The sequence below is a fragment of the Oryza sativa genome, chromosome 11 (assembly GCF_034140825.1).
Source record: "Oryza sativa Japonica Group chromosome 11, ASM3414082v1".
In the NCBI taxonomy this organism is placed as follows: Eukaryota; Viridiplantae; Streptophyta; class Magnoliopsida; order Poales; family Poaceae; genus Oryza; species Oryza sativa.
This window is the reverse complement of record NC_089045.1, coordinates 1,647,177-1,660,399: the sequence shown is the minus strand read 5'-3', so window position 1 is coordinate 1,660,399 and position 13,223 is coordinate 1,647,177. Positions and strand designations below refer to the sequence as shown.

The 13,223-nt window shown below is 39.7% G+C and overlaps 3 protein-coding genes across 6 annotated transcripts; 2 read left to right on the top strand and 1 right to left on the bottom strand.

Annotated features, from left to right (window-relative positions):
* The first annotated feature begins 339 nt into the window (after positions 1 to 339).
* On the top strand, positions 340 to 4,605 carry LOC4349700 (glutamate-rich WD repeat-containing protein 1). Its single transcript, NM_001423143.1, has 13 exons — positions 340 to 468; positions 590 to 634; positions 828 to 934; positions 1,040 to 1,118; positions 1,392 to 1,565; positions 1,684 to 1,782; positions 2,433 to 2,601; positions 2,734 to 2,837; positions 2,927 to 3,066; positions 3,151 to 3,223; positions 3,701 to 3,813; positions 3,937 to 4,054; positions 4,227 to 4,605. The coding sequence occupies exons 1-13, from the start codon at positions 424 to 426 to the stop codon at positions 4,356 to 4,358; spliced, it is 1,398 nt and encodes a 465-aa protein (NP_001410072.1). The 5' UTR covers positions 340 to 423; the 3' UTR covers positions 4,359 to 4,605.
* A 190-nt stretch (positions 4,606 to 4,795) lies between these two features.
* LOC4349699 (putative calmodulin-like protein 2) lies at positions 4,796 to 6,560 on the top strand. Of its 2 annotated transcripts, none has more exons than XM_015761668.3 (3): positions 4,796 to 5,523; positions 5,606 to 5,961; positions 6,194 to 6,560. In XM_015761668.3, exons 1-3 carry the CDS (start codon positions 5,451 to 5,453, stop codon positions 6,245 to 6,247), a joined length of 483 nt encoding a protein of 160 aa, XP_015617154.1. In that variant the 5' UTR covers positions 4,796 to 5,450; the 3' UTR covers positions 6,248 to 6,560. The 2 variants fall into 2 exon arrangements, with proteins under 2 accessions (XP_015617154.1, NP_001410073.1); NM_001423144.1 differs by having other exon boundaries at positions 4,816 to 5,523; positions 5,606 to 5,975; positions 6,194 to 6,336.
* On the bottom strand, positions 6,432 to 11,886 carry LOC4349698 (CBL-interacting protein kinase 33-like). 3 transcript variants are annotated; one of them, NM_001423142.1, is made up of 15 exons: positions 11,702 to 11,886; positions 10,376 to 10,616; positions 10,058 to 10,120; positions 9,747 to 9,818; positions 9,512 to 9,619; positions 9,325 to 9,405; positions 8,845 to 8,898; positions 8,608 to 8,733; positions 8,436 to 8,525; positions 8,006 to 8,128; positions 7,793 to 7,900; positions 7,290 to 7,451; positions 7,152 to 7,208; positions 6,997 to 7,071; positions 6,432 to 6,822 (listed from the first exon to the last, which is right to left on the bottom strand). In NM_001423142.1, the coding sequence occupies exons 2-15, from the start codon at positions 10,544 to 10,546 to the stop codon at positions 6,748 to 6,750; spliced, it is 1,365 nt and encodes a 454-aa protein (NP_001410071.1). In that variant the 5' UTR covers positions 10,547 to 10,616; positions 11,702 to 11,886; the 3' UTR covers positions 6,432 to 6,747. The 3 variants fall into 3 exon arrangements, with proteins under 3 accessions (NP_001410071.1, XP_066161149.1, XP_066161148.1); XM_066305052.1 differs by having other exon boundaries at positions 6,437 to 6,822; positions 7,152 to 7,210; positions 7,340 to 7,451; positions 11,702 to 11,876; XM_066305051.1 differs by having other exon boundaries at positions 6,437 to 6,822; positions 10,376 to 10,611; positions 11,702 to 11,876.
* Positions 11,887 to 13,223: the final 1,337 nt, after the last annotated feature.

The window sequence follows — 13,223 nt, the reverse complement described above, 5'->3', positions numbered from 1 at the left end:
TGCATGAAAGATAGCATATCTTGAAGATATATGCGTTGAATCTCGTCAAATATGCATTTATATGGTATCGATCTTAGAAGATTTGCATCCACGTCATCCATGACATGGCCTCAATGTTTTCACACATTGTACTTACATAGAGCTATTTCCTAAATGCAATCCTGACAAAATAAATTCAAGGTGTCAATTGGGAGCGGATTAAGACGGCCCATTTTGTTTGGGCTGGAGAGTCCGTTACTACTCATGACGGCCCAGTGGGCCACTCTTTATCCAAGTATTCGGCCTTGGCCCAGCTAAGCTAGCGCCTATTAGGGCTTGCCCCGGCTGCCCGTGCGCGCCGCCACTTCCAACCTCCGCCCTCTCTTCTCTTCTCCTCTTCCTCCTCTCTCCTTCTCCCCGAGCTGCCCCTCTTCTCTTCCTCCGATGGGTCGCAAGATCAAAGTCAAGAAGAAGAAGGCATCGAGCAAGGTGAGCGATTGGTGCTGACTGTCTCGCGATATTTTATTCTATTTTATTTTCATCATGGCTTAATTCGAGCCTAACTCTGCCTCTACTCTTTCTTCAATCTTTATGGGTGGGTGGATTGAAGAAAGCCGAAGCTTCATCGTCTAGGGTGCCTTCTGCCCCAGCCAAGGTGAGAGGGCATTTACATGCCAATTATTACAAGCAAATGCACACATAGTTTTTTTAGTCGCAGTGAGAGGGAAAGGTTCGATGTGTGATTAGTTTTTTTTCTCCTTTTGGTCTATAATTTCCTAAGCTAAGGCAAATTGCTCCTGTCACTGCCCTTCGAAAGAAACACTGACCTGATTAGTATTTCTTGTCAGGTATGGCAACCTGGCGTGGATACACTGGAAGAGGGGGAGGAGCTCCAGTTCGATCCTCAGGCTTACAATTATCTCCGAGGGTTTAACATTGGCTGGCCATGCTTGAGGTAAAAATTCTCCACGGCAGCCATTTGGGCGCTTCTTATTTGAAGGCCAATATGAGCATCGTTGTATGGTCTATTTTATCCTCATTGATTTATTATCTGTTGCAGTTTTGATGTTGTGCGGGATCAACTTGGCCTTGTGCGATCTGAATTCCCACATACATTATATGGCGTTGCTGGAACTCAGGTCGCATTCTCTCTTTACTCCTTTTCCTTCAAAATTTGCATTACGACTACGTATATTTATGTATTTGATTAATAACTTCTGTTAACAACAAAATTAGGATTCCAGTTCGTTTCCGAGTGAACTTTGCTCTGTCATAATTCATGGGTGCATGCGATTTTTTTTTTGTATTAACATTCCTTTTCAATCAGTGGTTTTGCCTCCTGAACCCAGAGTGATGGAATCAATCTTTTGTCAACATAGTTTTTTACTTATGAGCGATGCCTGTGTTTTCAGGCCGAGAGGGCTACATGGAATTATATCGGCATTTTCAAGATTTGCAACATAAACGGGAAGAAGCGGGAACCTATACCAGCATCAGCAATTGATGGCGACAGTGATATGGATAGTGAAAGTAGTAGTGATGAAGAAGATGAAGCAGTTAATGAAGATACAATGCCCATTTTACATGTAAGTTCTTTCTCCAAGTGCACAGCTGTGAATTTAGCTATGAATTTTACTTGTTTTGCATCCCAGTTTGCTCATCTGATACATTACTCTAACATGCTTTGTATCTGTTTATGTACAGCTAAAAAAGGTGGCTCATGCGGGGTGTGTAAATCGTATTCGCTCTATGAATCAGGAACCACATATATGTGCAACATGGGGAGACACAGGTCATGTTCAGGTATTTTACTTTGTCTTGCAATACTCCTTTTTTTTCACTCTTTTTGATCGAAGAAGTCTATTTTTGGTCCCTGAGTTCTTTGCGAGGTCTGATCTCCCCTTAAACTTAATACGGATACCGTTAATTGGCATGCTCCAATTTGTCATACAAAATCAGAAAAGCCCCTGCGTTCAATCTATCTGGTTTTGAGTTCTAGCTTTGCAGTCAGCTTGGCACTGGGCTCATGTATCGATGACCAAAAAAGGATTGTTCGTCCTCCTAGTCACCCATCCACTGCACTGCTGCTACCTTCTGTACATAACCACTGAACACCCCTGAATCAAGTTAGCGGATATTAGCATGCCATGTTAGACAAAACTAGGTATAAGATATTATGATTATTCTGTACAGGTTTTGATTTTTGATAGCCGAGGCACTGAAAGTAAATTGTATCAACGTTTAGAGTGGACTTGTGAGGTAGTCGAGGGATGAAAGCCCTGTTGTTTAGTGGTGGTTCCACTCAATCTGTACATTGGTACCCTGTCCTGTTTTCGTGAACATGACATATTGTTATCTATTATATTGCACCCTGAAAACATGCCCAGGAATAGAATCTACCATACCTACTACTTTGTGCATAATCAAACTGTGTTATGTTGCTGCATTTGTAGGTGTGGGACTTCAGCTCCTTCCTTAATTCGTTAGCAGAGTCTGGAGCAGTTGCACACAACGAAGACGACAGAATCCATAATCACGTACCTGTGAAAATATTTGGTAGCCATAAAGATGAAGGCTATGCAATTGATTGGAGTCCGCTTGTTACTGGAAGACTTGTTTCTGGTGCGTGATCTTGTCGTCACGTCCTATGATGTTTTGCTTAGAAAACTATGGCCTGTCCTGCGTTCATAAAACATCCATATGCTTTCATTTCATACATGGGCATTGAGTATATCAATTTAATGATTTGTGCAGGTGATTGCAATAAATGCATCCACCTCTGGGAGCCAACTTCAAACAGTTGGAATGTCGATACAAATCCATTTGTAGGACACACTGCAAGTGTTGAAGATTTGCAGGCATGCCACTGAAAGCATATATACTTCTTGGTGCTCTCTAGAACACTGAACATTTGATTATCTCAAACATCTTGACTATATTTTTGCAGTGGAGTCCCACAGAAGCCGACATATTTGCCTCTTGTTCAGCCGACAGAACAATATCTATCTGGGATATACGGACAGGGAAGAAACCTTGTATTTCTGTTAGGGCTCACAATGCTGACGTGAATGTCATCTCATGGAACCGGTATGATATGTTCACTTGAAAATTCGATTATCTTCATGAAAAATTCTTCTAATATTTCATGAATATACTGACTACCGTTACCAGGCTTGCTAGCTGTATGATAGCTTCAGGATGCGATGATGGAAGTTTCTCAATTCGTGATCTTAGATTAATCAAGGTACTTCATATTGTTAAGCCACACTATTCTGTGCTTGTCAGTTGCAAATAACACACTGAAATGACATATTCCCTCCATCGCTGTTTTTATGGTTTATTTTCAGTTTGGATTTCTGTTTATGCATTTAGAAAAATGTGGGCTATTGGGTCTTTTGATGGTAATATTGATACAAGATGATTGAACCATTTCATGGATGATATTTTGCATTTTCTTGCTACTAGATTTATCAAGCCAGAGACACTATGGTAGACAATTTGTTGCTTCTGATGTCTATATTTAATATACAGACTCCTATAGAATACATGCTCTTGTGCAAAAATCAGTGCACCTAGATAGTTACATGATAATGTTAATTCTTTGTTATTTGAACACCTTTTACAACTATAATAATTTATTCTGTTCATATAGTCTCATCTTGCTGTTGAACGACAGTATTCACATCAAAATCATATCTTTTTCTTTCTGTTCTACTTCTAGGATGACTCCTTGGTCGCCCATTTTGAATACCACAAGCACCCAATTACATCTGTGGAATGGAGCCCACATGAACCGTCAACACTAGCTGTATCATCAGCTGACCATCAACTGACGTAAGTCTCCTCATTCCAAGTTTTATACCTTTATGTTTAAAGTGTGCTGAAATGCCCCAAAAAAAATGTTTTCTTTACTATTTTCTGACTTGCATTTTTCAATCCTGAATTGTTTGTGTACAGAATTTGGGATCTTTCATTGGAAAAAGATGCTGAAGAGGAGGCAGAGTTCAGGGCAAGGATGAGAGAACAGGCTGATGCCCCTGAAGATTTACCCCCACAACTTCTCTTTGTTCATCAGGTACTGTTACCACACTTGTTTTATGTTTACTTCCTCTCATTTTCATATCATTGTGTGCACCATTCCTTGTGTAATTAAAATACATGTTTGTGGACCTCGAGATGTATTTCAAAAGTACAGACACTGTTACTGAGTGAAATCATAAATGTGATGTTGATTGTTTTATGTGCAGGGCCAGAAAGACTTGAAAGAATTGCACTGGCACCCACAGATACCTAGTATGATCATATCTACGGCAGCTGATGGATTCAATATGTTGATGCCCAGCAACATCGATACAACCATTCGAGAAGCTGACGCATAGATTTCTACAGAAGCACTGTTCATCTGAATCAAGGTTTCATGGATTAATTTTTTTGAGGTGGGAGAGTGTAATGATACTGCATGTCTGCAGGTATCAGTTTTTGATAGCTTGTATCCTATTCGTTGTCATTCATAGTGGTAGGTTCTCAGTTTTGCACTGATGTCGCCCGAATGAGGATAATCAAAAGTATCTCGATCAACTGAGATGATATGTTATATTCTGTACAAGATAAGATTAATGATTGTGTATCTCTGTGCTTGCATTAGTTAATATTCACCTCGACCGTTTGTATATTTTTGCCTGATAATTAAGTTGGATATTAGGTCCATCGGCCAGAAATCTGGGTCTTGCAGCAAAATAAGTTGGCCAAGCATCATTCTTGCTGTAAATCTATCTTGTTCTTAGAAACCTAGCAGCATCTACCAGGTGGTGTTAATGAAAGAGACCAAAGGTGCCAATATAAGTTGTTTATTTTATAATGCCCTTTATCGATTGCTCGCAGAATGTAATCATGTATGTACTCCTATTATAGCTTAGATTAGATGCGCCACTTTCGGCACTTGACAATCAACTACTATCTGATGCTCCTATTAATCAGCAAAGTTTCCGAGACTAATAATCAGAATATTTGTTACTGTCATGGCATCAGAATATATGTGCAATTCGCTGACTAGAATCAGGACGGATATGTTGTGTGTGAAGCTCTGGTTGGCCATTTGATATCTTTGGCAAACTTTATTCGTTTCCGAAAATTTGGCAGCCGCCCATGCTGCCTTTGTGAAGATGCTTATGCTGTTGGTTTGTGCTGTGAAAGAATCAGAATGTCACCGGTCTCCCTGTAGCTAGAAAAGAGCAGCAGCAACGATCGATCACGATCAGTGCAACTTCCATGCTCCAGCAATGGCATTCAGCAAGTGAACCGTGCCCTCCTTATTAATGGCTTATTATAGCCAATAGCAAGAACAAGGCAGAGATTAGAATGCAGGGGAATCATTAGCAGCATTACATGTTGGCAACTTAATCCTCTCGTCGTCGTCTTCATCAATCATCATTACATATTCTGTCAGTAATAATCCGAGGGGAGGCAATTAAATGGACCATCTGACAAAGGAGCAGATCGCTGAGTTCCGGGAGGCATTCAACCTGTTCGACAAAGATGGAGACGGTAATCCAATCAATCAATCAATCAATTGCATGTGTTCTTGGACGACGATCAATCAATGAATCCAGAAGAAAATGCAATGCAGGGACGATCACGAGCAAGGAGCTAGGGACGGTGATGGGGTCGCTGGGGCAGTCGCCGACGGAGGCGGAGCTGAAGAAGATGGTGGAGGAGGTGGACGCGGATGGCAGCGGCAGCATCGAGTTCGAGGAGTTCCTGGGCCTCCTCGCCCGCAAGCTCCGCGACACCGGCGCCGAGGACGACATCCGCGAGGCCTTCCGCGTCTTCGACAAGGACCAGAACGGCTTCATCACCCCCGACGAGCTCCGCCACGTCATGGCCAACCTCGGCGACCCCCTCTCCGACGACGAGCTCGCCGACATGCTCCACGAGGCCGACTCCGACGGCGACGGCCAGATCAACTACAACGAGTTCCTCAAGGTCATGATGGCAAAGTCAGTCTCTCTCTTCTTTCTTCCTCCCATTTCATTTCTTTTCTGCTTTCTTCATTTCTTTTTCTTTTCTCCATGTAGATTATTATTACTAGCACTAGAATATTAGTATTATATTTCTTCCTATTTAATCTGCAAATTAATGTTGCTTCTGCTGAACTGTAGCATTCATCATCAGATAATCATATTTATCTGAACAACTTTGGTGCTATCATATGCAGGCGAAGGCAGAATATGATGGAGGGACATGGAAGTGGAGGCCATCGGTCAAGTAACTCCCACAAGAAATCCGGCTGCTGCGGCCCGAATTCCTCATGTACCATCCTCTGAAAAAGATGTAGGTTTCAGGTTTGCAACTGTTCTGATGAGGATTGTATAGTTCAGAGTTTTTTTTGTCACCTCAATTTCTGGTTACAGTTGTTCTGGGGCTATGCAAACAAAGAAAACCAAACAACTTCATAGTGTAAATGAAAATGAATAATGCTAACCAATTAATATACTTGTTCCTCACAAGATTCTGATTTACATACAAAACTTGACACACAAAACCCATTGAGTGATCAGCTTCACTTGAGCTATCACAAGGGTTCTCTGACAAATAAGAGCAGCATTTACAACACTAGTGGAGACCAAACATAGTTTACAGGGCCACTCACATCTAATTACAGATGCAATAAACATGCTTTCTGCTTTTCCAGCCTCTAGAAATGGGAATGCTGATTCAAAAGAATGGGATGCTAAAATAGTTCACCCATTCCTCCTCTCCCAAGTTACTCTAGGAAAGTTGATTTTGAAGATCATCTGATTTCCAAACAACATCCTTTAAGGTTCTGGAGAGGTTCTTGTAGAACTGCAACACATTACAAGTTTGAAGTGATTCAGTACAAGCCATTCAACCAAATGTTGCAAAAGAAAAATAAAACATAAGTCATAATTCTGTGAGTAGTTGATCCAATCATCAAAGCACTGACTCAATTTTTCAATGATAATTCATGAATATCAGCTTTTAATTTGCACGATCTACCTTGTGAAATTCGAGGGTGTCGCCTTTTGCTTTTCGTACTTCAACCATATGAAGAGAGGGTGCAACCTGCAGTATCTGAATAATAGTGCACAATAAATGTTAGATTGAAGAAGCTTACACAAACCAGATTTCAGTATAGCAGTTTTTCATATTACCTCAGTAGCAACATTGAGATTTCCTTTTCTCCCTGCTTTTACTTTTTCTAGCCTTAACTGGTCAATCAATCAAAAAAAATTCAGCACTCAGAAAATATATATTTGAATTTGCTATAAATTATCCCTAGAACCCATTACTTTAAAAGGGATATTCATGCAGATAGTTGTTAGGCAAGGGGAGCAGATCTTGTAATTTTTCTTCTGAACATCAAATCCTAGAGGTTTTGCGGCTTCCTCAATCTTGCGGACAATTTCTTTTGGTGGACATTTTGATGTGAACCTTGTTTCCCTTTTGAATTCCTGAAATAGTGTGAACAAAATTAAAGTACAGCAGAATAAGTTGCAAAACTATAACAAAATTATGGGAGAATTATGAGGTGCAAAAATCAAAAAAATTCTGGCCAATGAACTACTACATATATTTTGGGACTTGTGACATGCAGCATTCTCCAACCATATGATTGAGTAAATTGACAAAGTGCCAGTGAGCCAGTTTACATGTTTCCAGTTAGGGGAGGTATAAGTTGAACCAAAAACGATGACGCTTAACTTTAAGTTACAGGTTCATTCATAAAAACGATACAGGGAGAATAGGTTCAAAGGGTTGTTGGTCAATATTGTGAAATAGGGAGATCACTTACCTGCTCTGAGTCAAACAAATTTCCAAGATTGAGGCCTGCTGACATTGAAATCAGTTCAAATGCATTGAGAGCTTCTGGTTCTTCTTTCTTTTCTGTCACATGGTGCTCCTGGAGGAGGTCAAATCACAGTGGTCAAACCATTTAGCAACTGGCATGCTTTTATCTTCATGTCATGTGAAACAGAAATTCAAGTGCATATTGTAGTTTACTCACTTCAGAGTCATTGAAGACAGCATCAACATCATCCAATGTCGTGTCATATTTTTCGTCAAACTCTGGGCGTTTGTAGCCCTTTTTGAACCATTCATCCTCTAATATTTCTGGAATTGTTATTCTCTACAATAGTAGCTCAAGAAGTTAGCTTAAGAAATCATCCAATGTTGTGTCACGAAGAAAGGTGGTATTATTTTATTATTTATTACTATCTGTTTGAATGATTATTATTAAGCATAGAAGAGCCTTATAAAAGGAAACTCAAAAAAAGAGCCTTATAAAAGGAGTGCTAGCCCCTGTAGAATTGAGTATTATCCGGAATGCTATGGGCATTACAAGATCTACTGTGTTATTAGAGGACACATTACAGTGCCTTCAGTGATGCATTATACCTAATTATCTACTATGTTATTCAGTTGTTCTAGCATACCGTCATTGGGTTTGGATCAAGGATTCTTGTTAACAACCTCTTGGCAGGAAAAGACGTCCAAGGTGGAAACGTAAACTCTGCATTTGATATCTGCCAGGAAGTGCAGAGAAGAATCAAATAAGCATGAACAATTAATACAACAACAATGATCTAAAAGTGGTACAATTCTCACTTTCTTATACAACGTCATAAGATTAGAGTCCTCAAAAGGCAAATACCCTGCTAGCAGAACGAACAGGATAACTCCACATGACCACAAATCTGCCATTGCTCCATCATATCCTTGATCTTCAAGGACCTATCACAAAGGTGGTTGAAATGTATGAATTATTAATGGCTTCTGGTGAAAAATAGTTCCAAATAAACTAATGGTAGGTTAAAATTCTATAATTTTTCTTTCTGACATTACCTCCGGTGCAACATAATTTGGTGTCCCACAGGTTGTGTGCAGCAAACCATCATCCTGAACAAGACCACAGAGAAAAAAGAAATATTAAATGAAGAGACATATAATGATTATCTAATGATTTCTGAACTGTAATATTTGTAGCCTGTTGGTAGTAGACCAGTGGCGGAGCCAGAATAAAATTATAGCGGGGGCTAAAACAAAATGACCAAGAGCAACTAAGAGAGATTTAGGGTTGGGTTAGGATTTTTTGGGCCTTCTTAGCCTTTTGGGCCTTCTAACAACCTTAAACAAAGTCTATATTAGCCCCTCATCTATAAATATATGGATTAGAATTTTAGGGGGGTATTATGGGGGCTCTAATGGTATATTAGGGGGTAGGGGGGGTCTAAAGACCCCCCCCCCTTCACCCCACCCCCATGCTGTCTCCGCCCCTGGTTGGTACATACTTGGATGATACAGTATAAAGCAATAAACTTTTACCTTAATTTGCTGAGATAGTGCACTCAGCCCAAAATCAGAGACCTTCAGATTCCCATATGAATCTAGTAGTAAATTTTCTGGCTGCAAGTATTGTAGTTTAGATTGTTTCTTTTGGAAGGAAGCTTAGATTCTGAAATATATTTCTTGTTGACAAAAGAGGCAGCAGAGGAAAGGGAGATGAACTCACTTTTAAGTCCCTGTGGTACACACCCCTGCTATGACAATAATCAACAGCATTAATTAATTGTTGGAAGTACCTTCTTGCCTCATCTTCCCTCATACGACCATGGTTAACCTTAAAAATACAAAAGGGAATTCAAGTAAATGTCAGTACAAATTAAAAAAGGTATTTTTTACATTTGTTTTGAAAAGAAGATATAACGATTTAAATTGGAAATGGACAACATAGCAGAAGCACTTACAATTGTATCAAAGAGCTCACCACCGGTAACATATTCTAAAACAATGTAGATATTTGTCTTGCTTCCCATCACCTGAAATCAGAGAGAACATTGATTTGACAATTAGCAGTGTCACCTAATAAAAAGATTCTGACTAATTGCATCTGGAATTTCCGTAAACAAAATTATGATTAATGATAGATACTTTGAGGTTCTGGCATGGACCCTAGACGTGCTTTAAAAACCTTTTTCTCTCCCTATCTATTTTCTGCTGAACAAATATAAGATTAACTGAGATACCAACACAAAAGGAAGAGAATAGTTTTAATTACCTCATATATACGGACAACATTTGGGTGCTTAATCAACTTCATCGTCGAAATTTCCCTTTTAATCTGCATTCCAAAAACAGTTACCCATCAGCAAAAGGTATTGCTTCCATAAACAGCTACTAAACCCTGAACAAAGTGCCAAGTTTTTTGTCCCATGAAAGTAATTAACAGGCAAAAAGAATCGGAAGGACAGTCAAATAAAGGGAAATCTGAAGGACAGGATCATAATATTCCAGATGTGAAATATCACCAAACAATTAAAGGTGCTACAATAATTCAGATTCAGAACTTGGTCGTTAGCTGGTGTTTGACAGTGACCTGTTCGACCATCTTATGCTTGAGAACTTTCTCCTTGTCTAGGATCTTGATGGCTACTGGATCACCGGTCTCGGTATCCCTCGCGAACTTGACCTTCGCGAATGTGCCCTCTCCGATTGTTCTTCCTAGCTCATACTTTCCCACACGTCTCTTCACTTTGGTTGTACTCATCCCCTGCCTTGTGACCCTTTGGAATCTCAGAGAGCTTCCACGCCCTTGAAGATGCTTTCACTTCACTGTCCTGTGGAAAACGTTTGCTCAGTTACTGTTGATACATGGAAAAAGATGAATAGATGATACATGATAAAGATGTTTTGAGTATCTGTGATTGTGTGAACAAATTTCATCCGGAGCCTATTCATTAGCTGAAAAAGATCGGAAGCCTATTACAAACTTGTCTAGTACAGGAGCACAATGACATGTATGCTGTATTTCTCATCTTATTTCTTCCCCAAAATGATATATGCACTAGTCAAATTTTAGTCTTTGAAAACATATAATAGTATCTTCTGCTACAGAGACACACATGCAAAGCTGTTGAACAATCAATTCTCCAAGATTTTACAAAGTGTAAGATACCATATGATTTGTGGACTATCAATTAAATTAATTGGTAACTATAGAAGATCATGTGAATCCATTAATTTATTTTTCCGAAAACTTGACCGATCAATTTGCAGTAAAAAAAAGGAAAGAGAGCATCATTTGGATCTGGACAGCATATTTAGTCAATGAGACACGAGGAAGCTGCAAAGAAGCTATTGAATATTCATCAAAGGTTAAGAGGGCAGGGCATATTTCCAGAAACAGTACAAATCAAGAATATTTCTTTTTGAAAGAACACAAATCAAGATCATTAAACGGGTAGAACTCTCAAACAGGAAAGGCAGGAACTTTTTTTATGTATGGATCGAGGAGCAGCAAGACGAAGAAGGTTCGAGAATGAACACATATTCAGATATTCTCAGTCGTCAGGAACTGAACTACTCCACCAAAGTAACCCTGGAAGCAGTTTCCATAGGATTACTGGTAGGGTAGAAATAATCACATCCCAGCAGCTTGTAGTTAGCAGTGATGAACCCACAGGAGTAAACGGGGACAGAAAATTTCAAGAAAGCCGAGAAAATCTCCAATGGAGACAGAAACGACAAGCTAAATTCAGCAACCTTATTCTCTCAGCACACAGCACCCAACAACATCTACAGAGATTGAAAAGGAAACAACGCACACAATGCAAAGAAAGTTGCAGAGATAGCTAGAGAGGGGATGAAAGCAATTTGGTAGGTTGGAGAAATCAAGAAGAGAAGAGGCATCAGAACAACTCACCGGCAATTAAGCTGAAATCTGCAAAGACTGCAATGCAATTCGATCTGCGGCTGCTCTTATGGCGATGGAAGAAAAGGAATAGAAGAGGAGATCCCGGGGAAGGGAAAAATGGCTGCTGAGATGCGAAGAAGAGCATGAAAGGAGAGGTTGAAGAAGAAGAAGAGGAGACGAGAGTGAGTTGGAATGAATGACCCGGGTCCGGGGTGCTTCACATGGACAAAGCTCCAAGCTGACAGACAGTGGGGCCCATGAAATGGAACGGCTGTCAGAAATGGGACCCACTGCCACACAGGAAGGAGAGAGAGAAAAGTAGGTAGTAGAGACAGCAGAGTGGAGTGATGATTCCGATGGAGATGGGTGCGCATCACAAAACATGGCTGCTTTCAGTTCCACGTGTAGATTCACCACGCCTCATTTTTTTTTATTCGATCTACTGCCTGCCATTTTCGACCTCATCTCGATCACTACTCACTTGTACCACTGTCAGGAAGTGTTTTGGTTGATTGCTTCACTTTACCTATTTTTTTCATTATCACAATTGTATCATGTCACAAATTTTTTAGACATAGGACTCATATATCATATTCTAAATGTTAGCCATATCACACTTATTTTTTTATTTTTCTTTGACAAGGGTATTTTTACCCGGTCTCTACATCCAATTGGATATATACGGCCTTCAATGGAACTTAGCCCCGCAAACAAACCAATCTGAAATTCACTCCTATGGAGATTTGAACTTAGGACCTTGGGGTACTACTCAGGCCACTGCAACCACTAGGCTACATGCCATGTCACACTTATGACCAACTATTTTCTATTTATTCTTGCCCCATATCACAACTTACCTAACCTTAGTTATGACAAGTTTAAGCATCAACCAAACATCACCTTGGTAGGGATTAGAGGTTTTCTCCCAAAAATAAAATATTGGATCCTCGTGAGAATCAACTAAGTTCCCCTCCCAAAAAAAAAAAAAGAGAATCAACTACATTCCACTGTTAGAATCTATGTTTCATAATTAAGGAGGGTTTAAAAGACTGTGTCGATAGTTTATCATGAAAGAATGAATTTACAAAGTTGTTTATGTTTTCTACATGTGTATTGTGTAGTTGAGGCTATAGCCATCTATGATGGATGACTATTTTGAAATAGCCGAAGTTAACATGAGTAGAGATGAACATAGGAAAAATTGGTTGGAGCGAAGCTACCTATTTAGTCATTAACAATTCACGAGCTCTAAAAGAAAAAAAATACAAGGTACGATTAGCGATGCAGCCTAAAGCTTTAATGAGTGGTCTCAAAAGTTAGGTAGACTAAAGTTTGAGTTTTTTAGCACAATGCAAAGTAGCCTTAGAGATAACTTCAATATTTCATTTTTACTTTACCCTATGATACTTTTTATTTTAGTCCTCGTTTTCTTAACTTCATGAAAATCCAAACTTTTACAGCTTCCTAAAATCTCTCTCCCACCCCTTCCTCTCCCCATCACCCACTATTTCTCTCCATTACTTCCTCTCTC